The sequence below is a fragment of the Myotis daubentonii genome, chromosome 3 (assembly GCF_963259705.1).
Source record: "Myotis daubentonii chromosome 3, mMyoDau2.1, whole genome shotgun sequence".
NCBI classification, from domain to species: Eukaryota; Metazoa; Chordata; class Mammalia; order Chiroptera; family Vespertilionidae; genus Myotis; species Myotis daubentonii.
The window spans coordinates 169,372,299-169,399,973 of record NC_081842.1 but is presented as its reverse complement, the minus strand read 5'-3'; the positions used below and the strand labels follow the sequence as shown (position 1 = coordinate 169,399,973).

General features: G+C 36.6%; 1 protein-coding gene across 1 annotated transcript in view; it reads left to right on the top strand.

Moving 5' to 3' along the window:
• LRRC7 (leucine rich repeat containing 7) overlaps positions 1-27,675 on the top strand; it is a 495,371-nt gene that overhangs the window by 359,151 nt on the left and 108,545 nt on the right. The window contains exons 11-15 of the mRNA XM_059689215.1: positions 1,211-1,283; positions 18,190-18,319; positions 19,364-19,479; positions 24,373-24,442; positions 27,525-27,624. Coding sequence (XP_059545198.1) covers positions 1,211-1,283; positions 18,190-18,319; positions 19,364-19,479; positions 24,373-24,442; positions 27,525-27,624 — 489 coding nt within the window. The remainder of the gene's footprint in view (positions 1-1,210; positions 1,284-18,189; positions 18,320-19,363; positions 19,480-24,372; positions 24,443-27,524; positions 27,625-27,675) is intronic.

Genomic DNA, 27,675 nt, shown 5'->3' with positions numbered 1-27,675 from the left:
ACCCTTCAGCGTGGGGGTCCCCACTGGGGTGCCTGGCCAGCCTGGATGAGGGAATGATGGCTGTTTTCAGGCTGGTGGGTGATTGAAGCTCCCAACTGCTCCTTTTTTTCTTTTTATTCTGAGCCAGCTTTAGCTCTGGCTCCAGCTCTGAGGCCTCTGCTGCTAATGAAAGCAGGTATCTGGTTTGTTTGGGTTCTATAATCGAAACAATGTGTAACTCCAGCTCTGAGATCCCACCTCGCTGAAAGCAGGTTTCTGGGGGTTTGTTTAGCTTCTATATTTGTAACATAGTTGCTTAGCCGGCAGCGGAAGGCGGGGAACGTTGGAGTCCTCCGTCACTGAAGCAAGCAAGCCTCATGTTAGTTTCAAGCTGCCTGGCTGCCGGCCGCCATCTTGGCTGGCAGTTAATTTGCATATCGCCCTGATTAGCCAATGGGAAGCGTAGCGGTCGTACGCTAATTACCATGTTTCTCTTTTATTAGATAGGATGCTATAGCTGGATAAAGGAAGTAGTTCTCAATTACTCTGTGGTTAATATTCATTAAAACCGTGGGAGTAGAGCAAGCAATATGGGTGTGGAGAGCATAAATCAGACAGCAGAGATAAATAGTTGAAATTTCATTCTTGGCAAGTTCTGCATAGTGTAATTAAAATTTCAACTTTTTTTGCTTACTGCTGATCCAAGTCAAGGTTTTATGGTAACAAAGAGTATGACGTCATATGTTGTAATTTTCCAAGTCTATAATTATAACCACTGCATTGTACTAATTCAGTACCCATTTGTTAATTATTGGGCTTAATTCAGACTTGTTTTCCATTTGTATGATAACAGGAATGTTAGTTATTAGTGTTTAGGAGTTAATTAAATATTAAGTCACATCTGCTTTGAAAAATTTCATCTGGCCCATTTGCTGCATAATAGAAAATGGAAATGTGGCAGTATTACTGTCAACTCAAGTTTCTATGGAGCCCTATGTTTTGTTTACTTGTCTGCATTGATGAACTTGAACTCCTGTTGACATAAGTAATTTTTTGCAACTGGAAGGTCAAAACTAGACTGCACACAGATATCAGTTTGTAGGTTTATATAAGCAGAGTGCAGCCAATTAGCATAACAAACATTCATCACAAGTAATTATTTTATCTCTTTTATAGTGCATTTTCCATCAGAAATCTATTCTTGTATATTAATAAAACTTCTCTGTTTTAGGACTGTTGAAAAAACTAACTACTCTGAAAGTGGACGACAATCAACTTACAATGTTACCCAATACAATCGGAAAGTAAGTGCCAAAGTTTCACACAGTCAGCCTCTCTGAAGCCAGAAAAAGAAGGATTGGTTGAGTTTTTAAAATCAAAACATTTTCCACTACAGACACCAATAATCTTATTCATATGTAAGCTTATTTTAGACCATATTTTATTTACTAATAGATTTCATATATCTTAATTTAGTTTTATACCTAAATATCACATTGACACCCAACTATATAAAATCATGAAAAATGCTTAACCATGACTCTTTCATAAGAAAGTGATTACCCAACCTTCAATTATACTCTTGCCCTTAATCTTACACATTATTAATTTGATGTTTTGACTGTGAAGTAACTCTAAATTCATTTGAATGTCTTAAAAAAAATAAAATCAATTTAATGTGCATTATGTATATGTTACCATTACATTATTAGTAATATTTGATAATTATAGAATTATAATGTATTTTAGAAGTTAAGGAGATAACCATCTGTTTTAGCTTGCACTGTTTAAAAGTTTCAAAATGAAAGATTAGCATTGCATTTTAAGGATAAAACATACGTTACTTATTTGAGAGCAATTTATATCTAATGTTTTGTTGACTTTAGCATTTGGTTCTCAATTATTTAAGAAATATATATTCTTACCAGTGTTTCACTGAAATGCTTTTGTCTACAACTTATGTAAAGTGAGAAATCAATAAGGTGGTCTTCATTCTGAAATTATGTAAGACCATTTTATAGGGATCTTGTTCCATATCTCAATGAAGAGTTATATAACTGTAATTTAACAGATTTGGGTGTACTTGGGGTGGGGGAGGTTTTAAAAAACATATTTATTAAGTATAACTGACATGCAATAAGCTGCATATATTTAAAGTTTACAATGCAGTAAGTTTTGACATATACAAAAAGGCATGAAACTATTGCCACAATCATGATAGTGAAAATATCCTTCAATCCCAAAGGTTTTCTAGTGCCTTTTCCACTTTACTTCACCCCAAGTTGGCAAGTAACCACTGATATGGAAAACTTCATTTGCTAAATTCAAATTCTAATGTTCAGACTTTGGGGAGTAATAAAAGTCTCAATCATTTTTTAATATTTTGTGTCCTTACCATACCATATGTTTTGTTCTACAATTACTTCCATTTTCTCCAATATAAAGTAGACCCAAATTTACTTTCTTTAGGGGTACACAAAAATAATTATCTTTATCAGTCTGATGCTTTTTAAAAGCTTTCCTATCTTATTATGTTCTTAGGCACTAATCTTTCCTGTTAGATCAATAATGAATTCAACTTCACTTATCTCTACTAAAGTTATGATTGGTATTTTGCCACGTATGTTCATATTTCTTATATAAATTTATATAAACTAATAGCTCTAGCTCTGTGAAGATAAGTTAATGAGTTTTGATAATGTAAAAACAGACCAAAAAAAGTTTCTTTTTCAGTATGCAGGTAAATTTTATGCTAGGTTATTTAAATATTTAGTTTTCATTTTAGTTTTTAAAAATTGATACTTTTTGGAGAGAACCAACAGGGTTCCATAGGTGGCTGGAATGCTTGCTACCTTCCACAACCATATCAAAATTACAACTAAAATATAGAACAACGATCATTCAGAACTACCTGAAATCTAGCTGAAAGAAGTCCTACAGCTAGAGAAGTAAAGAAAGTGCATCAAGACTGACATGAGGGGTGGAAGCTTGGAATGGACAGGTCAGTACCCACATGTGGTGTTTTTTTCAATCAGGAGGGATATCTTGGCTGTGGATGCCAAGGGTCCCAGCCCCACAGCAGACCCCTAGCTCAGAGTTCCAGAGCTTCTCTGCCCAGACCCCACCCCATAACTTCGGGCTATAAAAACCATCAGGGATTGTGGCTGAGTGATGCAGAGGTTGCTAGAGACTCTGGCAGTTCCTTTTAAAGGGCCAGCACACAAACTTACATGGACTCGTCCCTCTAAACTCCAATGCTGGGGCAATGGCTCAGGGAGATCCAAGGACATACAGGAAGAAGCTGAAGTGTCTGTCATTGGAGCAAGAGCTTGAGGGCAGCCTTCTCCCAGACAGAGGTGTTCACAGGGGGGCATTGTTCCTATGCTGAGACACCCCCCACCCCATAGCAGAGATAACTGGCAGCCATATCTAAGTTTCTATCAGCCTGTCTCTCACTGTTTGATCTGCCCTGGTGATCCATGAGACCCTGCCCCATCCAATTTACAGCCTCACCCAAGCTGTTTTCAGTGGCTTTTCCATATGAATGGCCTGTTCTGGCTCAGGCTTCAGAGATTCCTAAAATCTCTCAAACAAGCAGCAGCTGGCATCAGCCTGCCCCATACCTATCAATAAAAGGCACCCTTTCTTCATCAAAACTCTCATCAAAGTGGGAATAGAGGGATCATACCTCAACATAATAAAAGCCTTATATGAAAAACCTACAACCAATATCATACTTAAAGAGCAAAAACTAGAACCATTTCCCCTAAGAACAAGACCAAGACAGGATGCCCACTTTCACCACTCCTATTCAACATACTACTGGAAGTGCTAGCCGTAGCAATCAAACCAGAAGAAGAAATAAAAGTCATCCAAATTGGTAAAGAAGAAGTAAAATTGTCATTATTTGCTGATGACATGATATTGTACATAGAAAACCCTAAAGACATCATCAAAAACTACTTGATTTAATAAATAAATTCAGCAATGTAGCAGGATACAAAATTAACACCCAGAAATCAATGGCATTTTTATACACCAAAAATGAACTCACAGAAAGAGAAAACTAAAGAAGCAATCCCATTTGCAATTGCAACAAAAAAAAAATTTAAGGAACCTAGGAATAAACTTAACTAAGAAGATAAAAGACCTGTACTTGAAATAAGCATTATTAAGCAAACTACAGGTTGTTAAAAAAAAGCAGTAGAGGAAGATATAAACATGTGAAGAATATATTGTGTTCATGGATTGGTAGAATTAACATCATGAAAATGTCCATATTAGCCAAAGTAATCTAAAAATTCAATGCAAACCCTATTAAAATGCCAACGGTATATTTCACAGACCTAGAACAAACTCTCCAAAAATTTATATGGAATAAAAAAACAAAACAAAACAAAAATAGATGCAACAATCCTTGGAAAAAAAGAACAAATTTGGAGGGATCACAATACCAGACATCAAGTTATATCACAACCTTATATCACAAAGCCTCTGTGCTGAAAACAGCCTGGTACTGGCACAAGAACAAGCATATAGACCAAAGGAACAGAACAGAGAACCCAGAAATTGATCCAAACCTTTATGCTCAATTAATATTTGACAAAGGAGGCAAGAGCATACAGTGGAGTCAAGACAGTCTCTTCAATAAATGGTGTTGTGAAAATTGGACAGATACATGCAAAGAAATGAAACTTGACCATGAACTTACACCATACACAAAAGTAAACTCAAAATGCATAAAAGACTTAAATGTAAAATAGGAAACCATAAAAATCTTAGTAAAATCCATACGCAGCAAAATATCAGCTATAGCTTGAAGCAATATGTTTACTGACACATCTCCTAGGACAATAGAAACTAAGGAGAAAATAAACAAATGGGCATCAAAATAAAAAGCTTCTGCACAGCAAAAGAAACCATCAACAAAATAACAAGAAAGCCCACTGCATGGGAGAACATATTTGCCAATGTTATATCTGATAAGGGTTTAATCTCCAACATTTACAGGGAACTCAGACAACTTAACAAAAGGAAGATAAACAATCCAATCAAAAAATGGGCAAAGGACCTAAATAAAAACTTCTTAAAAGTGGACATATAGAAGGCCAAGAAGCATATGAAAACATGCTCAAAGTAACTAATCATTGAGAGATGCAAATCAAAACAACAATAAAGTACCACCTCACACCAGTCAGAATGGCTATCATCAACAAATGACAAGTGCTGCTGAGGATGAGGAGGAAAAGGAGCCCTCATGCACTGCTGGTGAGAATGAAGACTGGTGCCGCCACTGTGGAGAACAGTATGGAGTTTCCTCAAAAAATTAAAAATTTGACCCATTTGACCCAGTAATCCCACTTCTAGGAATATATCCCAAGAAATCAGAAACACCAATCAGAAAGAACATATGCACCCTTCCGTTCATAGCAGTGCAATTTACAACTAGGCTGCTATAAAAAAAAGAAAGAACTCTTACCATTTACAACAGCATAGATGGACCTGGAGAGCATTATGCCAATCAAAATAAGCCAGTCAGAGAAATATAAGTATCAGATAACCTCACTCATTGTGGAATATAATGAACAACATAAACTAATGAACAAAAAAAGATCCAGAGAAATAGAATCATCAAACAGACTGTCAAACATCAGAGGAAAGGCAGGGAAGCGTGGATGAGGGGAGAGAGATCAACAAAAAAGCTTGTATGCATATAAGCATAACCAATGGACACAGACAATAGGGGGGGTGTTAAAGGCTCGGGCTGGAGCTGGGGGTAGGCTGGAAGAGGACAATGGGGAGAAAAGGGGACATATGTAATACTTTCAACAATAAAGAACTTAAAAAAAAAAAAAGGCCTAAGACAGCTTGGCCTCACTTCCATGCCAAACACAGGTAGAAGCCATCTGCAGACTGCTCAGTAAGGATAACTCCTGCACAGCAACTCTTCCACTGTAGTTGCAGTTGGTCATCACAGCCAATTGGCCTGGAGGTTAATTTCTCCCAGTGACACCAACAATCAAGGCTCAACTACAAAAAGACTGTGCACACAGCCCACACAGGGGCACACCTAATGTGCCCAGTTCAGGTGATTGGAGAGGCTGAGTCACTGGGCCCTACAGGATACCTACTACACAAGGCCACTCTACCAATTCCAAGAGACATGGCAGCTCTACCTAATACATAGAAACAAACACAGGGAAGCAGCCAAAATGCAGAGACAAAGAAACATGTCACAAATGAAAAAAATAGAAGAAATCTCCAGAAAAAGAACTAAATGAAATGGAAGCAAGCAAACTACTAGATACAGAGTTCAAAACAATGGTTATAAGGTTGCTCAAGGACCTCAGTGAGATTTTCAAGGGACTTAGTAAGATTTTCAAGTATCTTAGTGAGAATTTTAAAGACATGAAAAAGAACCAGTCAGAAATTAAGCATGCACTAACTGAAGTAAAGGATAATTTCCAGAGATTCAACAGTAGAGTAGAGGATTCTGAGACTCAAATCAATGATTTGGAATATGAGAAAGCAAAATACACCCAATCAGAAGAGCAAAAAGAAAAAAGAATAAAAAAATATGAAGATAGTGTAAGGATCCTCTGGGACAATACCAGCATTTGCATTATAAGGGTGCCAGACAGAGAAGAGAGGGAGCAAGATATTGAAAACCTATTTGAAAAAAATAATGACAGAAAACTTCCCCACCTGGTGAAAGAAAGAGACTTACAAGTCCAGGAGGCACAGAGAGTCCCAAACAAGAGGAACCCAAAGAGGCCCACACCAAGACAGATCATAATTAAAATGCCAAGGGCAAAAGACAAAGAGAGAATCTTAAAAGCAGCAAGTAAAAAGCAGTTAGGAAGTAGGAGAAGGAGGAAGAGGGGGGGAAAAAAAGCCCAGCTGGCATGGTTCAGTGGTTGAACACCAAACTATGAACTAGGAGGTCATGGTTCAATTCTGGTCAAGGCACATGCCTGGGTTCTGGGCTCTAATCCCAGTAGGGGCTGTGCAGGAGTCAGCTGATCAATGACTCTCTCTCATCATTGAAGTTTCTATCTCTCCCTCCCTCTCCATTCCTCTCTGAATAAAATTTTATATATATATATATATATATATATATATATATATATATATATATATATATATATATAATATGAACAACAAGGGGACATATATAATACTTTTAATAGTAAAGATATTTTAAATGAATAATAAAATAGCAATAAATACATATCTATCAACAATTGAATCTAAAAATCAAAATAAATGAGCAAGGAATCTAATGAATAAAATAAATCAACACTAATAAAAGAGAAAAATGGTAATTGGCGTACGAGCTACCCTTTTCATTGACTAATCAGGGCTATATGCAAATTAACTGCCAACTAAGATTGGCAGTTAACTGCCAACTAAGATTGGCAGGTAACTGCCAACAAGATGGCGGTTCATTTGCATATGTAGGCACAATGCAGGGAGGCGAAAGGGAAAGCAGGAAGAAGCCCCCTGCCACTCACAGTGATCAGAAACCCAGGGGGGAGCTAAGAGCTGGGGGGCAGGGCAAAGGCGGCCCCAGGGCTGCCTTTGCCCTGCCCCCCAGCCATGATCGGAGAATCAGGTGCCTTTTCCGCCCTGGCCAGTGATAGCAGGAAGTAGGGGTGGAGCCAGCGATGGGAGCTGGGCATGGTCGAAGCTGGCAGTCCCAGGAGCTAGCTTGCCTGGGCCTAAAGCGAAGCCCACGATCGCGGGGCCGCTGCAGCTGCGGGTCCCCGCTGCCCAGGCCAGACGCCTCAGCCAGAGGCGTCAGGCCTGGGCAAGGGGCCGATCCTGTGATTGGAGGGTGATGGGGGTCAACGCCTGAGGGCTCCCAGTATGTGAGAGGGGGCAGGCTGGGCTGAGGGACACTCCCCCACACACACACACACACACTGCACGAATTTCGTGCACCGGGCCCCTAGTTGATTAATAAAATAGAACCAGAGGTGTGGAAATATGGAACAGAGGGAAGTGGGCAGAGGATGTGAGAAGCAGGAAGAGATTAACCAAAGAACTTATATGCATATATGCATTACCTATGGACACAGACAATAGGGTGATGAAGGCTTGGTGCAGGGTGGGAACTGGGTGGAGGGGAGCAATGGGGGAGAATAAGGGGAATATCTGGAATATTCTCAACAATAAAAATTTTAAAAATAAAATAATTGGAAAAAATTGATACTTTTTTTTCTTAAAAGTATGAAAAAGAATTATCAAAGATAAATAGGCCTAATTAATTCAAAGATTGATACTGGTTTACAGGGATAAAGGTTAATAATGTTATCATAAAAGCTCACTTTTTAAAGTTATTTTCAGTGCCTTTATCATCCTCTGATTACTGTTTCAGGGAAAATAAAAGGGTAGTGTTAGATTAGTCCAATCACAAAAGCAGAACTTTTTTTATAAAGCAGTAGGGAGTATACGGGAAAACTCTATCTCTTCTGCTCAATTGTTTTGTGAACCTGAAACAGCTCTAAAAAAATAATGTCTATTAAAAAAGAAGAAGAACTGACAGACTGGGTTATTTAGACTTGGGTATTTGGCACACATTTTGCCAAAAATGAACAAAGTGAGCTTGACAGTTCAAGAAAACAACTGACAGTGTTTGTTGCCAACAATAAAATTAGAGCTATTAAGCAAAAATTAAAATTTTGGAAAATTTTATCTGCTGCTGTGAGCTTGAAAGCTTCCCAATACTTAAAGGCTTTTCTGATACTATGAAATGTGCCAACATTTGGAAAATTTGTTTAATTCAGTGAAGCAACATTTTTCAAACAACTAATCCATGAGTTATAAAATCTGACATGAATAAGAGACCCATTCAAAATGGAAAACAGACCAGTTGATTTTAATGTATTGGTATAAAGAGAAAGAAAAGTTCATTAATATAGTTTCAGATTGCACATTGCAATTATCCCCTAAGAAACTGACACTGTTGAGTTTTGATGTAATGGCAAAAAATAATAATAATAATAACAATTATTTTAAAAGGCTTTTAAATTTTTTTCCCTTTGCAACTATATATCTATGTGAGGCTGGATTTATTTTATATAATTCACTCAAAACAATGTACCCCAACATATTGAATACATAAGTATGTAAGAGAATCCAGTTGGCTATTATTAAGCCAAACATTGAAAGATTTGCAAAAATAAAAAGAATGTCACTCTTCTCACTCAATGTTTTTGTTTTGGAAAATATAGTTACTTTGTATAAAAATATGTTACCTATATTAACATGTCATTGTTTTTTTTCTTGTTACTTAAGAACAAAAAATAAATATGTTTTAAATTAAAATATGGTAGATACCAATAAACATAAAGCATATAAACAAAAGTTCTTACGGGTTGCCAGTGATCTTTTTTAGAATGTAAAAGGATCTTAAGACGAAAAATTTTGAAGATTTCTGTTCTATATCACACCATGGATTGGATAGTAAAATTATGACAACTATTATCTAACTTATGTTCTCACTTAACGATAGCATCTGCATACAAATGTTTTGCACCTACACATATGGCAAAAATAGACTAAATTTCTAAAATTTTATAGTACACTTTAATAAGAAATCTGTATGAAATAAAAATAATAATAATTAAGTACTATTATTGTTTTCCTTAGAAAATTCAGAAATGATAGATCAGAGGTTTAGTTCAAGGGCTAGAGTTGAAGTTTTATTATGATCCTATTAAATGGCACCCCAGATCACATGAAGAAAGTGTTTTATGAATAGTGGAATAGTCTATATTTTATTATGCACCACTCCATCTAAGACTTTGTGCATCAGCTATAGTGACCAAAACTATTCTCATTCTGCACATAGAATGCTTTCATATGTTAGGTTTGTCTCTAACCACTTTAGTAGTCCAAATATTAAAAACTACTAAAAGAATTCATTTTTCAGTATTTTTCAGAGTTGAAATAGATTCCATGACTGTTTTGCCAATCCTATATAATAGAAGGCTAATATGCAAATCGACCAAACAGGCGGAACAACAAGTTGCTATGATGCACACTGACCACCAGGGGGCAGATGATCAACACAAGAGCTGCCCCCTGGTAGTCAGTGCGCTCCCACAGGGGAAGTGCCACTCAGCCAGAAGCCAGGCTCACAGCTCTCCTGCCTCCACGGCAGCCCTAAGGATGTCTGACTGTCAGCTTCCTAAGCTATCAGTCGGACATCCCCGAGGGCTCCCAGACTGCAAGGGGGCACAGGCCTGGTTGAGGGACCCCCACCAAGTGCATGAATTTCATGCACCAGGCCTCTAGTGACTTATAAAATTGTTTATTTTTCTTGTTGAGCCTAGGAGTGCCAGATGCCCTAAGAATTGAATGTGCAATGAAAATAATAATAAATAACTTTTTGTGTGTGTTCACATTGTACCAGACACCAGGTTTGGTGGTTTGCATGCCTTCTTATGTAGTTAAAGGCCCATTAATACTATATTCAAAAGCGTAGCTTTGAAATCTAGTAACTTCTCTTAGCCTAAGTTTCTGTATTTGTTGATGGGACATGTACGAGAGGCAACTGAATGATGTTTCTCACATCGATATTTTTCACACTCTCTCTCCCTTCCTCTTGCTCTAAAACAATCTATTTGAAGAAAATGTCCTCAGGCGAGGATTTTTTAAAAAGGAAAATATCACAGGATAACTTTTACATGTTTCAGAAACAGACTGTTCAAAATGTGTTTTTTAGGGTACCTTTCTACCTCATGACATTTCAATGAAGCACTATATCTATACCACAGGCTTAGCATACATTTAATCCTCATGAAACTACATATTCGGCATTACCAACCAATTTTCCAGAAGAAAAATGCATTCATAGTAAAGTTCATTCAGTTATTAAGTGGTCACACTAAAATTGGAACCCAAGCCTGTCTGAATATTTTCCACTTAATTATATCACTTCAGCGTAAGAGTTAAAAGTGAACTAAGAAAGTGAAGCCCAAAGCCATTAATTTTATGTTTATTAGCATCTACATTAATATAAGATATAATGGCTTCTAATGGTCATAAATGATGTTAAAGTGAAATTATAGATTGTCTATGTAATATATTCACAGTACCTCTTCCCTATTAGCTAGGTAATTGAGGGTTAATGAGACAGTAAGATCTTCCCAACCAAGACTAATTCATGGAAACTAAAGTAGAGAAAAATGTAGAGAATATTTTTTGAAAATTAAGTTGATACTATTATTTAATTTCAAGCATTTCTACCTCCAGTTCTGACACTTTGTCCTGATACCTAAGAAAAGCAAAGCCCTACTAAATACAACTCTTGTAATATTTATATGGATCTTAAGTATCATTGACATGTTGTGTGTGTGTTTAAATGTTTCTATTAAAATGATTTCAAGGGCTTTATTTAAAGCCTTGCAACTTAATGTGTGGCCCCAAGACCAGCAGCATCCACATCACCTAGAAGCTTGTCACTGGATAACCCAAACCACTGAATATGAACCTGCATTTTAGCAAGTTCACCTGGTGATTCATATGTACAGCTGAACATATGAATGAACAATGTTTAGGAAACATTGCTTTATCGTACTCTATACCTCCTTGGCAGCTTTTTTTCACTTTGAATGGTACAATAGACTACAGATAAAACTGCAAAATAAAGAAACTTTTGGCATTTTTAAAATACTTTATTGATATTTTTAGAGATAGAGAAAGAGAGATGGGGAGAGAGAGAGAGAAACATTCATCAGCTGCTTCCTGCACGCCCTCTACTGGGGATCGAGCCTACAACCGGGCCTGTGCCCTGACCGGGAATCAAGCCTGTGACCTTTTGGTGCATGGACAATGTGCAACCAACTGAACCATACTGGCCACAGCGAGGATTTGTTTGTTTGTTTGCACAAAGTATAATTAATATGTGTTTTATTTATTGAAATATAATTGACATAAAACATATTAGTTTCAGGAGTACAACATAATGATTCAATATTTGTTTATATTTCAAAATGATCACAAGTCTAATTAACGTGTCACCATACATACAATTTTTTCTTGTGATTAGAACTTTCAGATATGCAATATGTAGTTACTATGCTGTACATTATATCCATAAGACTTGATTTTATAAGTGGAAATGTGTACCTTTTGACTGCCTTCACCCATTTTTGCCCACCTTCCACCCCCACCTCTGGCAGCCACCAATCCATTCTCTGTATCTATTTTCTTGGGTTTGTTTGCCTATTTGTTTTTAGATTACACATATAAATGAGATTATATGGTATTTATTGTCTTCCTCTGTCTGAGTATTTTTTCACTTAGTTGGTCTATGCCAAATGTGATACAACTGTATTTATATAGATCTGGAATTAAAATACCTTAGGTGATTTCTAACAAGATAGCCATCAGTAGTCAGTTGGAATGTTAAATTATTAATTAGGATCTTTTGAATTTCAGAAATCATTGAAGAATGTGTGTTTTACACCTAATAGCTTTCCTCTGTATCTCAGAGATATAAAATACTTTCAGGCTATAAATTATGAATTCAGTATATCCACGGTATAGGAAATATGTTGTCTTTTAATGCAGGAAGTTCTTGCTTTGCACAGTAGTGGGAGACCATAAAAACAAGCATGCTGCAACCTGAAACTGTGCAAAACAGTCCATGAGGAAAACTATGATTGTTCTCAAAAGCTCTTTCAAAACCTTTTTCAAAACATTAAACACTTGTGCGGTTGGTTATACATGTATAGGGAAATGAAAAACTAGTAAAGCCAATATTTATTTAGTATACTGTCATTGTAAGCATTAGGAGCATCAAGAATTACGATGTTTTATTTATTTTGTAAAAAGAAAAAACAAAAAACTATCAAGTCTGGCTAGTGTGGCTCAGGGGTTGAGCATCGACCTATGAACCAGGAAGTTCATTCCTGATCAGGGCACGTGCCCGGGTTATGGGCTCCATCCCCAGTATGGGCCATGCAGGAGGCATCCCATCAATGATTCTCTCTCATCATTGATGTTTCTATCTCTCTTCCTCTCCTTTCCTCTCTAAAATCAATAAAATAAATATTTTTAAAGAAAACAACACTACCAAGATTAATTTGAACAGTGCTTGCCTTCTTTTCATCATGTAAATTATAATTTGGAGTGAACATTTTTTTCTAGTGGCAGTGAATTGTCATACTCCTTTTTAAGCTTGGTTTAGCTTCCAAACTTTTATCCTCCGTGCTTGCAATGCTTAGAAACATCTCTGAGAGTTCCTTTAGGGTGGAGTTGATTCCCAGCGTCACTTCCTCTGGGACATCATCATTTTCATCACAACCACCGTCCTCATGGATGTCAACAGGTTTGCTTCCACTGAGTTCTACTGGCAGCATATCTAGTCTCTCCAGTAGTGGCAGGCAAATTTCAGCAGTCAGCCATGTCTTCTACAACTCCATTTATGTTTGATTTGAATTCTGCAAAGTTATTTGCACAATGCACTGAAAGTCTCTGCTATATTGCACCCATGTTACTTGCTGTTCCCTCCTGCCATGATGCTTGAATATCTTCAGTTGGATGCTTTATGTCATATTTCGTCTAAAACACAGCTAAACATAATGCTTGGTCTTCAACTGTGGCATCGATAGCCTATTCAAAAGCCTGCATAAGATAATGGGCTTTCAAAGTTGAAATAATTCCTCTGTCCATTGCTTGGATTAATGTTGTTCTTGGTGATAAAAGCAAACTTTCACATTTTCATTTAAATACCCCAAAGAATTATGACGACCATGAATACTATCCAATAGTAGTAGTGCTTTAAATGTTCAATTATTGTGCCTGTAGTATCCCTGTATTGCTGACTGACAAGTAAGCAACACAACAATGGGATTTACAGTCTGTGTGTGAACTGAGTAACACTGTGCAGTGACTGATCACTGACAGACTTTGAAAGAAGAAATGTGACTAGTCACTGTTCAGACACACACCTGTTATTTATACTGTGACTCTAGAATGAAGAGTTAGCAGTGAAGTTTATATTGTATGCAGGTACTCACAGTATATGAGGTAACTTAAATTTGAGTCATGTTGCTAAGGAGCTAATATTATTTCATGCAGCCATAATAACTGAAATGTGTGCCTCTCAGAACTACAGGAAGTAAGTACTTCCTTACAGTGTGACTCAAGACTTAACTTCAAGACATGTTTTTATGAAAGAAAGAAAAAATAAGATACTTTAATTATATTTTAATTGTTTGATTCTTTGATATCTACCTGGAACATACATCAGAAAATTTTATTTTAAAGAAGTCCTGGTACTTTTATCACCACTTGCTGAGCACATGACAATAAGCCATTGATAGAAATGTATTTTAACAAATTCTACCAAATATATTAAGTGCATTATGTCTAAGACACTGTGCTAGACTTTTTTTAGAAACAAATAAACTGTTATGGGTTTCCCAGTACATTGATCCCTGTGCCCACCAACACACACACACACACACACACACACACACACACACACACACACAGTCACACAGCCATGCACACCTGGCACCCAGCGACATGACCACCCCTGCATGTGAGGGTTTCAAAGGATTTAGAAACAAATTTATGAGGGTTCACTAATACAAAGAAAACATATATCCTGAGTATGTATTTTATGGCAGGTATTGTGATAGATTATTTACTTACAATAGTTCATGAAATACTCAAAGCAACTACCATGAGGCAAGACATATTCATATCCTCATTGCAAATACAAAGAAACTAAGGATTAGAGAAAAGTTATAGAACTGGTCTGTGCAAAAGAAAAAATTTCACTTAAGCAGCACTTGCCGAAGAGATAATACTCAAAGCGGAATGCTGTTTCACCTCATCTGGTTCTAACCTGTTGAAGCGCTTAAGGACCATGGATGGTGAGTTACTTTGGTCAGGGTCAGACTTGACCTGGCTGAACTCATTTCTTTCTGGACCCATGGATAATGGGACTTGATTTACCTTGAACACAGACTTGTGAAGGCATTTCACTCTCTACATAATGCACATTTTTTTTTACTATGTTGTTTTGTTTTTTTTATTGCTTAAAGTATTACAAAGGGTATTACATATGTATCCATTTTATCTCCCCGCCCTAGACAGTCCCCTAGCCTCCCCTATCACCCAGTGTCTTATGTCCATTGGTTATGCTTATATGCATGCATACAAGTCCTTTAGTTGATCTCTTACCCCCCTACCTCCTGCCCCCCAACCCTCCCCGGCCTTCCCGCTGCAGTTTGACAATCTGTTTGAGGCAGCTCTGCCTCTGTATCTATTATTGTTCAAAAGTTTATAATGGTTTCTATTGTCCATGAATGAGTGAGATCATGTGGTATTTTTCCTTTATTGACTGGCTTATTTCACTTAGCATAATGCTCTCCAGTTCCATCCATGACGTTGCAAATGGTAAGAGTTCCTTCCTTTTTACAGCAGCATAGTATTCCATCGTGTAGATGTACCACAGTTTTCTAATCCATTCATCTACTGATGGGCACTTAGGCTGTTTCCAGATCTTAGCTATGGTGAATTGTGCTGCTATGAACATAGGGGTGCATATATCCTTTCTGATTGGTGTTTCTGGTTTCTTGGGATATATTCCTAGAAGTGGGATCACAGGGTCAAATGGGAGTTCCATTTTCAGTTTTTTAAGGAAACTCCATACTGTCTTCCATAGTGGCTGCACCAGTCTGCATTCCCACCAGCAGTGCACAAGTGTTCCTTTTTCTCCACATCCTCTCCAGCACTTGTCGTTTGTTGATTTGTTGATGATAGCCAGTCTGACAGGTGTGAGATGGTACCTCATTGCTGTTTTGATTTGCATCTCTCGGATGATTAGTGACTTTGAGCATGTTTTCATATGTCTCTTGGCTTTCTGAATGTCCTCTTTTGAAAGGTGTCTATTTAGGTCCTTTGCCCATTTTTTGATTGGATTGTTTATCTTCCTTTTGTTAAGTTGTATGAGTTCCCTATAAATTTTGGAGATTAGGCCCTTATCAGATATGTCATTGGCAAATATGTTTTCCCACACAGTGGGTTTTCTCGTTGTTTTGTTGATGGTTTCTTTTGCTGTGCAGAAGCTTTTTATTTTGATGTAGTCCCATTTGTTCATTTTTTCTTTAGTTTCAAGTGCCCTAGGAGCTGTATCAGTGAAGAAATTGCTTCGGCATATGTCTGAGATTTTGTTGCCTTTGGATTCTTCTAGAATTTTTATGGTTTCCCGTCGTATATTTAAGTCCTTTATCCATTTTGAGTTTATTTTTGTGTATGGTGTAAGTTGGTGGTCTAGTTTCATTTTCTTGCATATATCTGTCCAATTTTCCCAGCACCATTTATTGAAGAGACTATCTTGGCTCCATTGTATGTTCTTGCCTCCTTTGTCAAATATTAATTGAGCATATTGGTTCGGGCTGATTTCTGGGGTCTCTATTCTATTCCATTGATCTATATGCCTATTCTTGCATAATGCACATTTTTAATCCTTAATTAGCATAACCCAGTGCTAGCTACCCCTTTTGGTACTTAATTTCTCTCAGAGCACTACTCAGTGAATTTCTTCCCTTCTATGTCCCTTTGCCTGTCAGCTTTGATTTTTGAGCTATGGTTTATGTTTTATTTTTTGATACCCAAGATAATGCATCTAGCAATTGACAGAGCTCGAGTACAGATCCATTCTGACTGACTAAAAACCCACATGCTTATTTCTGTGAAACTAAATGAGGAGAGTAAATGGCAGTCAGACCAGCCAGTTCCAAGGTATAAAAAAGGAAGCTGATTCTACAATCTAGCCCAGACAACTCTAATTCACTCTCCTCTTTGTGAGGGCAAGATCATCCCCCTTGGGGTTCCTTCCTATTACAGTAATAACAATGATATGAGTAGTGATGACAGTATAATAATATTAACAACAACATCACTGACAGCTTAAATACAGCTAGTGCCTCCTCTGAGCCAGGCCCTCTAACTTTCCCGGCTGTCTCAAACCAGCCATGGGAATGTCTGGTTCCCTGGTGATAACTTGAAAGTGCATTCATACGAGTCCTCTCTGTAGATACGGGGCCAAGCTGGCTAATATGGAGTGCTAGTGGTTGTGACTAACTGGAGAACTGTGACCAGAGGCAGCAGCCATTACTCTATTTCCATGACTTGTTGTGGAAGACTACTTGCTCAGTATTGCCAGGTCTTCCTCTTTCTTTAAGAGATACCGAAAGTCACCCGGCCAACGTGGCTCAGTGGTTGAGCGTCGACCTATGAACCAGGAGGTCACAGTTCAATTCCTGGTCAGAGCACATGCCCAGGTTGAAGGTTCGATCCCCAGTGTGGGGCGTACAGGAGGCAGCCAATCAATGATTCTCTCTCATCATTGATGTTTCTCTCTCCCTCTCCTTTCCTCTCTGAGATCAATAAAAATAAATAAATAAATAAATAAATAAATAAATAAATAAATAAATAAATAAGTAAGTAAATAGTTACCAAAAGTCTGGGTCATTAGGTAGAGTTTACCACTTAAATAAAAAAAAAAAACTGTGTAAAACAAACACAGCTACAGGTTGAAATAAGCTCTGTTTGCAGCCTCTGTTACAGCGGCACAGGCTGAGGGGCAAGGTCATGCAGGGGCCATGCACTGTGTGTGGCCTTAGGCAAGTTATTTCACCTCTGTAAGCCATCATTTCCTTATCTGTACAATAGAATTTAAAATAATAGGTATGGAATTGTTACAAGCAAAAGATGAGTTATTTGTATCTCTTAGCTTAGCAAAATACCTATCATTTAATCAATATTTTGTTGTTACCATTTGGCCCCTTTATTCTCCCTTTCTTGGGCCCACACTACCCTTCTACCTACCCATGCCAGTTATATATATTTATTCCAAGAACATACTTTATGAACATCTGACTATAAATGACACCTATGTGGTATTAAAAACAAACAAACAAAACCATCTCTCATTTCCACTGGTTCAGTTAAATGACAGGTAAATTTAGAAAGGGGGAAAATAAACTATATTTATTTTACCAAATGGAACCACTTATTAAATGGTATTTAATCACTTGGCTAAACTGATAAAATAAATTATATAAATTATTCAGTCACTAGATAAATAACGTTTTTGCTGAATCTGAACATGTGGCTTTTTCAAAAGTTTTTTGCCATCTGATGTTTTAAAATGTCTAACTAATGTATTCATCTTTTCAGTTTATCTTTATTAGAAGAATTTGACTGTAGCTGTAATGAACTGGAGTCACTGCCTCCTACTGTTGGCTACCTTCATAGTCTTCGAACATTAGCAGTCGATGAGAATTTTCTTCCAGAATTACCCAGAGAAGTGAGGAATGAACTTGTTTCTATTAATTAACCTTTAATGATTCTGTTTTAAGATTAAATCTTAAGAAATATAAAGGCAGTTTAGATTCATGAGTTGAGTTTTGAATAGTCATAGGAATTGTCTAGGTATATGTATATGTATCTGTTAATCATTCTCTTTTAAATGACAAGTGATAAGTTCTTATATTCAACCCAGAAAATACATTTAAACATTGTTTGCAAAGAAAAGTAATAAAATATTGTAAATTAATCAATGCTAAGGACAAAATTTTGAATAATTTATATATTTTGCTTTTAAGAAAAGAAATAAATATTTTGAGATCATTATATTTCCATTCCTGAACTGAAATATTTTTAATGTAAATAATTTTTTAAAGTATCATGTTGCCTAGCAATATTATTTTAGTTCCAGGATACACCAAGAGGTTCTGTTAGTTTTTATCTCTAAAGAGAAGTTTTATTTATTAATGTCAAGGAAAAAGCATGAAATAGGTTTTCAACATTTTTACAAAACACTTCCATGACAATGGAGCAATAATGTATATATCATTTTATTTATTTTCCGTTTCTTTTTCTTTATTGATTAAGGTATTACATATATCATTTTAAAGCTCAAAATTATAAGTAAAAATGACAAAAACCATTGTAATGTGAAGTAAAACTAACTTTACCAAAGAAATGTCAACAATACTTCACATTTTGAATATGTATGATCTATTACAAACATAGATATGTTATTATTCACTTGGATGGGCAAAATCAATATGACATAAAAACAATTAAGTGTTCTAATAATAAAATTTATAAAGGAAATTATTCCTTCCTAATATGTAAAAGAATATGAGATGTACATTGCCTTCATATCAAAAGCAATATATAAATAATGATACACATATTTCAAAGAGTGAGATTATAAAAATTAATACACATATTAAGAGGATCTTAAAAGTGATAAGGAAATATGTAAATTAATCAAATTGTTTTATAAATTATAAAAATATAATCTACATTGTGATTCTTTATTTTTTGTTGTTGTTACCTACAGATTGGAAGCTGTAAGAATGTAACAGTTATGTCTCTACGCTCCAATAAACTGGAATTTCTTCCTGAAGAGATTGGACAGATGCAGAAACTAAGAGTCTTAAATTTGAGTGACAACAGGTATTTCTGTAACATATCATAATCCCATATTAGTTACCTACTAGAAGCAAATTATTGTTTCTTATTAATAATTTTGGAAACATATTCTATGTAAAATGTGTGTGAACTATAGGAATGCAAGTGTCATGCAAATATGCAAATATCCATTTATAAAATCCAGGAGCTAAATTGTTTTTAAAGAGATATTTCAAAGTTTAATTATTTGATTGTATTAAAACCATATATTATATTGTATTTTTAAATTATATAAAATTTATACACCCAAACTTATATACTGAAATCCTCCCATATGCAGAAAGCATAATATTATGAAGACATGAAAAATAATTGAAATAAAAACCTACAAAATTTATTAATAAAATTATATGCATGGATATATTTATGTATGCAGACATATATGTTTTCATGTATATTTTTATGTCTCCAGTAAATTAAATTGGCAATATGTATATACTCAACGGCACCTAAATGCTGGTAAATATATTGCCAGGAAGCTAATCCTAACTAGTCATAAGGGTTTTATGTTATGGTAAGGATAACCAAATAGTCGTTTAGTCATGTTCAGAACAGGCCAAAAATAAAGGACGTGACAAAGGTGTTATATTGGTTGATGGGTAAAAAGAAAAAGTAAAACTGCAGTTCATCTTTATTTTCACCACAATTGTCCATAAACAGGAAAGGATAAAAAAAAAAATTGACTAAAGCCCAGCTGGAGTGGCTTAGTGGTTGAGCATCAATCTATGAACCAGGAGATCACAGTTCAATTCTTAGTCAGAGCACATGCCTGGGTTGTGGGCTTGATCCCCAGTAGGGGGTGTGCAGGAGGCAGCTGATCAATGATTCTCTCTCATCATTGATGTTTCTATTTCTCTCTCTCTCTCCTTTCCTCTCTGAAATAAATAAAAATAACATATATATATATATATATATATATATATATATATATATATATATTGACTAAAGAGAACTACTAAGAAGATAAGTGACTACGCAATAGAATGCTTGAATACTTTGTTTTCAATAAGTTTCCATCAGAATAATAATAATATGAGAAATTGAGAGACTTTGCAACAAAACTGTCAAGATTAGCTTTTATGAAATAACTAGTGGCCCAGTGCATGAAATTCACTGGGGTGTCCCTCAGCCTGGCCTGCACCCTCTACAATCTGGGACCCATTGGGGGATGTCCGACTGCTGGTTTAGGCCTGATCCCATAGGCAGTCAGACATCCCTCTCACAATCCGGGACCACTGCCTGCCTGCCTCATTGCCCCTAACCAATCTGCCTGCCAGCCTGATCACCCCCAACTGCCCCCCAGCCAGTCTGTTCGCCCCCAACTCCCACCCCACCCACCCCCCCTCCCCCCCCCCCCCCCCGCTGGCTAGCTTGTCCCCAACTGCAACCCCTGCTGGCCTGAATACCCCCAATTGCCCCCCTGCTGGCCTGCTCAGCCCCAACTGCCCCCGCTACCAGCCTGCTTACCCTCAACTGCCCCCCTGCCAGCATGCCTGCCCCAAACTGCCCCTCCTGCTGGCCTGATCATGCCCAACTGCCCCCCACTGCCAGCCTGTTTGCCCCCAGCTGGCCCCCCCTGCTGGCCTGCTTTTCCCTCTACTGCCCCCCCTTCTGGCCTGCTTAGCCCCAACTGACACCCCCCTGCTGGCCTCCTCACCCCCAACTGCCCCCCCTGCCGGCCTGCTCACCCCCAACTGCCCCCCCTGCTGGCCTGCTCACCCCCAACTTCCCTCACTGCCAGCCTGATCACCCTCAACTGCCCTCCCCTCCTGGCCTGATCGCCCCTAGCCCTATTCCTGGGTCGCTGGGGTGACCCAGGATGCCAAGGCTTCCCGCCCACTCTCTGGCCAGCTCCATGGCTCCAGCCGGCGCCACCATCTTTGTCACATCAATTTACATATTCCGTCCTTATTGGCTGTGGGTGCTGCCATCTTCATTGTGAAGTAACAGTTAATTTGCATATTACTCTTTTATTAGATAGGATGAAGAATGTTCAGATTCTGAAAGTTTACTAAGTGTGCAATTTCTCATTTGTTAGTTTAAGAAAAAAAAATGATAATGTGAATTTCAAAAACCATTCACTTAGCAGCTCAGTAATATTCCCATATAAGAGAATAAAACATCTTATTAAAAGATTTGGGATTTTATTTTTAAAATCAGGATAAAAAGGAAGCCTTATAGTTTGGTGCAACAAGAGTAAGTCATGTTCATGTCAAACCAATCCTGTTTCCTGTTTTGACTGCCTTACTAGGCAGGAAAATGGGGAAAATGCATTGAATATTATACCTGATCTTCAACAAGACATTTTTCAAACATTTTTAATTATATTCTTGTAAGATGAGAAATAGGTCATGGGGATATCATAGGAAGATGGAGTTCCAGTGAATTCCGTTCCACTTATCCAATAAAACCAAGCTCCATAATTGTCACCTGGAGGGAAGTTTTATGATGAGCTATGGAAGTCTCTCCTAAATATTAGTTTTGCTCAACTTTTATACATTAATAATCTGTATGATGAAATAGAAAATATATTTATCAAATATTTTTAAAAGATCCATAAGTTGGAAGGACTACTAATGGAGCTATTTATTCAACAAATATAGCATATTTAAGTGGAACAGACACATTGTTGAATGCTAGTATAAAAGATATAAATTAAATACTGGGAATTTCATAATATCAGAAGTTTAAATACTTATCAGGCCAGAAATGTAAGCTTAATTTATCTCCTAATACAGTGACTGAAACATAGTATGAGCCCAAATTAATATTTTTAAATTAATGAATTACTCAACAAACCTTAACCTGAGATTAAAATTAATATTTACCAAAGCTGAGGACAAAGTTGAACATTGTCATCAGAAAAGTAACTGCTTAGATAAAAGATTAAATATGAAATGCTATCCAAAAGTCACAATTATTCCAGTTCAATATTTAAAATATGATAAGATTTTTTAAAATCTATTATAAAATAGATTTGTAAGACAGCTTCTGTGGTACTAAATAAGGCTCACTTTCCACAACTGAAAGAGTAAGGAAAAATAAGGGTAACATCCTTCACTAACATTCTTCATCCTCCACATTTATGTCTGGATTGGCAATGATTTATCATGGATGTTGTTGTATATTATTCTGGAGAGTTTTCCCCTCATGTACTATTGATGCAGGTGACTTTATATTCTATTTTTAATTCATTGCCACATAATGCAAAAAATTCTCCTCATAAGACCTTACTTGATAGTTTCTGACTTACATGAAATTAAATAACTAAAAAGTGAAAACAGCTTTTATGAGTAAATTGGGTTAATGTTATAAATGCTAGTATGACAAGTCTATAAAAAGAGAATTATGATATAATTTAATATATTTCATTCTTTACATTATCATATATGTTTTATAAATATTAATCTCAGAAAGGTTATTATATTCTTCCTAAAGTTATTTAGCTAATACACACTCTGTTGGTATTTGTTTTGGCTCTCAATAGCTTTGCATATTTACTAAATTATATGAAAGTGTTTAACTGCTTCCACATACAAAAATTAGTTCCCACAATCCTTATTAATTATTGTAACATTTTCCACTTCCATTATCAAAATATATTTATTCATCAATTGGCTAATAGAATTTCAGCATATTAAAGATATAAGGAAATTTTCATTATAAGTTATATCTAAAATGTTTATCTATATTCAAAAGTGAACATGAAGAAAATAACAAATCCATTGGCATGCCTTGTTTGTAATACTTTGCCGACTAGCTGTCATGATAATCACTATTTATTGATCATGCACAATGTAAGGGATATCAGATAGTGTATTGAAGTAGGCATTTGGCTATTTGGCCTTCCAAAGGCTGGAGCCAAAGCTAAACAAATAATTCTTGAATACTGAGGTTGATGCCAAACTTCATCTATCTCAAAATGACATTTTTAAAGATTCACACAATGTATGAATGCTGAAGGAACCTAAGAACATACTTTCAGGAGTCAAAATAATGTTGGGAGCTATAAATTCTTTTAGTAGTAAGAAAAACATATCCCCTTGCCCTCATGGAGCCTACAGTTTTGTGAGGATATCTAATTGTTTGTTTTTATCACAAAAATAAATATATAATTACAAACTGTGATATGTTTAAGGAAGAAAAATATGAGGTGCTTTGTGACTAGATTGGGAAAAATAATTTAAATGAGTACTCAAGAAAAAGCCTCTTGTCCAGCTGGTGTGGCTCAGTGGTTGGAGCGTCAACCTATTAACCAAGAGGCCATGGTACAATTCTAGGTCAGGGCACTTGCCTGGGTTGTGGGCTCAGTTCCCAGTGGGCTCAATACAGGAGGCAGCCGATCAATGATTCTCTGTCATCATTGATGTTTCTATCTCTCTCTCCCTCTCCCTTCCTCTCTGAAATCAATAAAAAAATATTATTTTATAAAGAAAAAGCCTGTTTAAGAAAATGGCATTTAAGCTAAGAGCTAAAGGATATGTGGGATTTAGTCAAGTGACTTATGGGAGAAAGAATATGCTAGAGAAAGAGATAAGCTTGGCTTACCTTCATAGCAGGCTGAGGAAATGCCAGTGGTACTGATGGGACTAAGTCAGGAAAAGAGTAGCAGAAGCTTATGGAGAGACTCAGGGCCACATCTTGTAAGATCTTAAAGGCATGGTTGAAATTTTGGATTTTATCCTAGCTACAAGGGAAAGCATTTATAGGGTATAAAAAAGAGATTTTTACTTTTTAAAGATAGCTCAGGCTACTCAATGGAGAAAGAATTAGGAGAAGAAGAATTAAATCAATGTTATAGAATTTTAAACAATTCTTTATCAAAATGAACTATATCCATCTGTACCCATGCTATTAAGATTTTCTTGTTTTTTCCAGGTTGAAGAATTTACCATTCTCATTTACCAAACTTAAGGAGCTTGCAGCTTTGTGGCTTTCTGACAATCAGGTAACAACTTTTATTACCTGATTTATTTTGTTTATTAAAATGAACTATAGGGGGGGGAAAATGGACACATATGTAATACCCTTTGTAATACTTTAAGCAATAAAGAAACAAACAAAAAAAATGAACTATAATTGAAACTTGAATTACTAACTTTTTTTAACAATAGATACCTCTGACAATTAATATAAAATATAGATTCTTTATCTTCTGGAGGAGAGATTTTTGTAAAGGTAGCAATTCAAATATGTATTTCATGGCTGCACACAAAATAGAACTATAATTCCCAACCTCTTTTAATGCTTCAATTTAGTATCTATTTCATTCTCAGAGATCTAATATACAAAATGATCATTTTTATAGCTTTTTAGCTGTAGATGGCACATATATGTCCTTAGAGGACATACTTTAATTATGCCTTTGAAGGTAAAGAATAAGAAATTATTACCACAATCCCCACAAGAGGGAATTATTATCCTCTATGTTCCTTTTTTCTCATATTTTTAATTATAATCAACTTATTTCTAGAACTTCAAGAAATTTGCAGGTATCTTTTGCAATTATTATCAGTATTTTCTATAAAATTGCTTTGATATTTCTTTTCTCATGAAGTTAGATTATAATTGGTAATAATTTTATTAACTGGAAAGTAACTATAAACAGTTGAAGACATCTGATTTGTCACCAGAAAAATTGATGATAGACAATTTTGACATTGTTTATTAGTGCTCTTTTACTCTTTTCTTATAATCCTAAAATTTTAAAACACTTATCCCAAAATACAAATAGCCAAGTGGGAAAAAAAATCATGTTGAATTTAGTTTGTCATCATTTCCTGAGCATGAAAACAGCATTGTTCAGATGTCTAGGTATTGGGCTACTTTTGTGAAAAATTAAAATAAACCTTTACAAAGTGTAGAGTGTAAGTATAAGAATAATGTTTGTGCTTCTATAGTTATTTCAGCACTTGCTTCCATCTACTGACTAAAATATTAGATTATCATTCAAATTCAAATCTTATCAATGAACTACAGATCTTTCAAGGCATCAGTATATCATTATAAATAAAGCATTTCTGGAATCACTGTGAATTATGGTAATGAAACAGCCTATTCTGTCTTGCCTTGTGAAAAAAAAACCCTTAATATCATGATTTATTATTCTTGTAGAGAATAAACAGAACAGTGACTGCATCATTTAATTTTTTTTTAGAAGAGTGATTTAATGTGTTTCTGACTCAGTTTCATGAGACAAGTTGATAGCCCAAATCCCTTTGAGCTTCATTCCTATTAATAAATGTCATGAAATAAGCCAATTTTTAAAACATTAGATAAAATGATAATTTCCAGTATATTTTCATATATATCTATCCTAATAGATCAGCGGTTCTCACCCTGTGGGTTGCGACCCCTTTGGGGGTCAAATGACCCTTTCACAGGGGTCGCCTAAGACCATTGGAAAACACATATATAATTACACATTGTTTTTGTGATTAATCACTATGCTTTAATTATGTTCAATTTGTAACAATGAAAATACATCCTGCATATCAGATATTTACATTACGATTCATAATAGTAGCAAAATTACAGTTATGAAGTAGCAATGAAAATAATTTTATGGTTGGAGGTCACCACAACATGAGAAACTGTATTATAGGGTCACGGCATTAGGAAGGTTGAGAACCACTGTAATAGATAAAGAGCCAGGGTCTGTAACGTCCAAAATGACTGAACGGACGACCGAATGCCAGGCTGTGTGTGCAGCAAGCTCGGGTAGGCGAGTACTGGTGAGCAGGCTGAACTGCTGACCTCTTGGTCCCTCCTGGGTTGCAGGCGCCACAGCAACCCAGCACTGACTGCCACCGCCAAAGCAGGTGTGATGCGATTGTTCGAGGGACCCCACCATCGCCCCATGATCGCCCTGCAGAGGGAGGTCCAGGCCACTGGCCAGGGGGCTCCACGATCACCCTGAAGAGGAAGGCCCAGGCTACCCAGCCAGCGGCAGTGGGCAGGGCCTCCCTCTGCAGGGCAATCAATCATGGGGTCCCCGGACTGCGAGAGGGCACAGGCCTGGCTAAAAGAACCCCGCCCCCCTCCCACCCCACCCCCCCCGCCGCCAAGTGCACAAATTTCGTGCACCAGGCCTCTAGTATATATACATAAAGCTAAGTGACCGGCAGGTAGATATGATGTATACTGACCACCTGGGGGTAGATGCTCAACACAGGAGCTGCTGAGAGACAGCAACTTTGCAGAGTACCCTCTTGCACTCCAGGACCCCTCAGGGGGTGTCAGACTGCAGGTTTCGGCCTGATCCCCACAGGCCAGGCCAAGGGACCCCACCTGCCAAAGGGACCCCACTCACTCCACAGACACCCTTCGAGCCCCGGCGCCACCCCAGGTGTGGCCAGCCGGGGAGGGACCACAGGAGGTTGACTCCAGGGCATATCCAGCCTGTCTAGCCCAGTCCCACCCCGCTGGCCACCTTCTAATTAATTTCCTTTCAATGTACATGAATGCGTGCACTGGGCCTCTAGTAATATATAATATCAGAGTTCTAAAAACCCCTTTATAATAGTATTTTTGAACTCAAATTAATTAATAAAGAATGATACATAACCATCCATAAGTCAATATATTAAGACCCTGTCTTTGGTTACAAAATAGCTCTCAAATATAAATGCTTATGCTTTAACCTAATTAATTTCATTGATTATCTTGCATAGCATGAATTTGATAGCAAATTCCATTTGGTGCTTTTTGGACAACAGCTTTTGAAAATGAATGGATATATAGAGCCATACCAAAAGCTTACTTATTTTAAACAATTTAATACTCTTTTGTAAAAGAGTATACTAGAGAAAAAGAACATTTCATTGTGAATACCTTAGAACTTGAAAATATTCCCAGCAATAGTCTTAGTTTATGTTATAATTTCTAGTTGCATTACTTTTTCCTTGCTTTTCTTTTAACTTTTCATTTAGTTTGCTGAGTCCAGACTATTGATCATTATCATACATAAAATAAATATTCTGAATATTTGGTAGCTTATTGATCTAATTTGTATGTTTTTTTGCTTCCAGTCCAAAGCCCTTATCCCTTTACAAACTGAAGCGCATCCAGAAACAAAGCAAAGAGTATTGACTAACTACATGTTTCCCCAGCAACCTCGTGGCGATGAAGGTAAATTGTCAGTAGAAATGTCTCCCAAACTTATATAATAATGGACCAAAG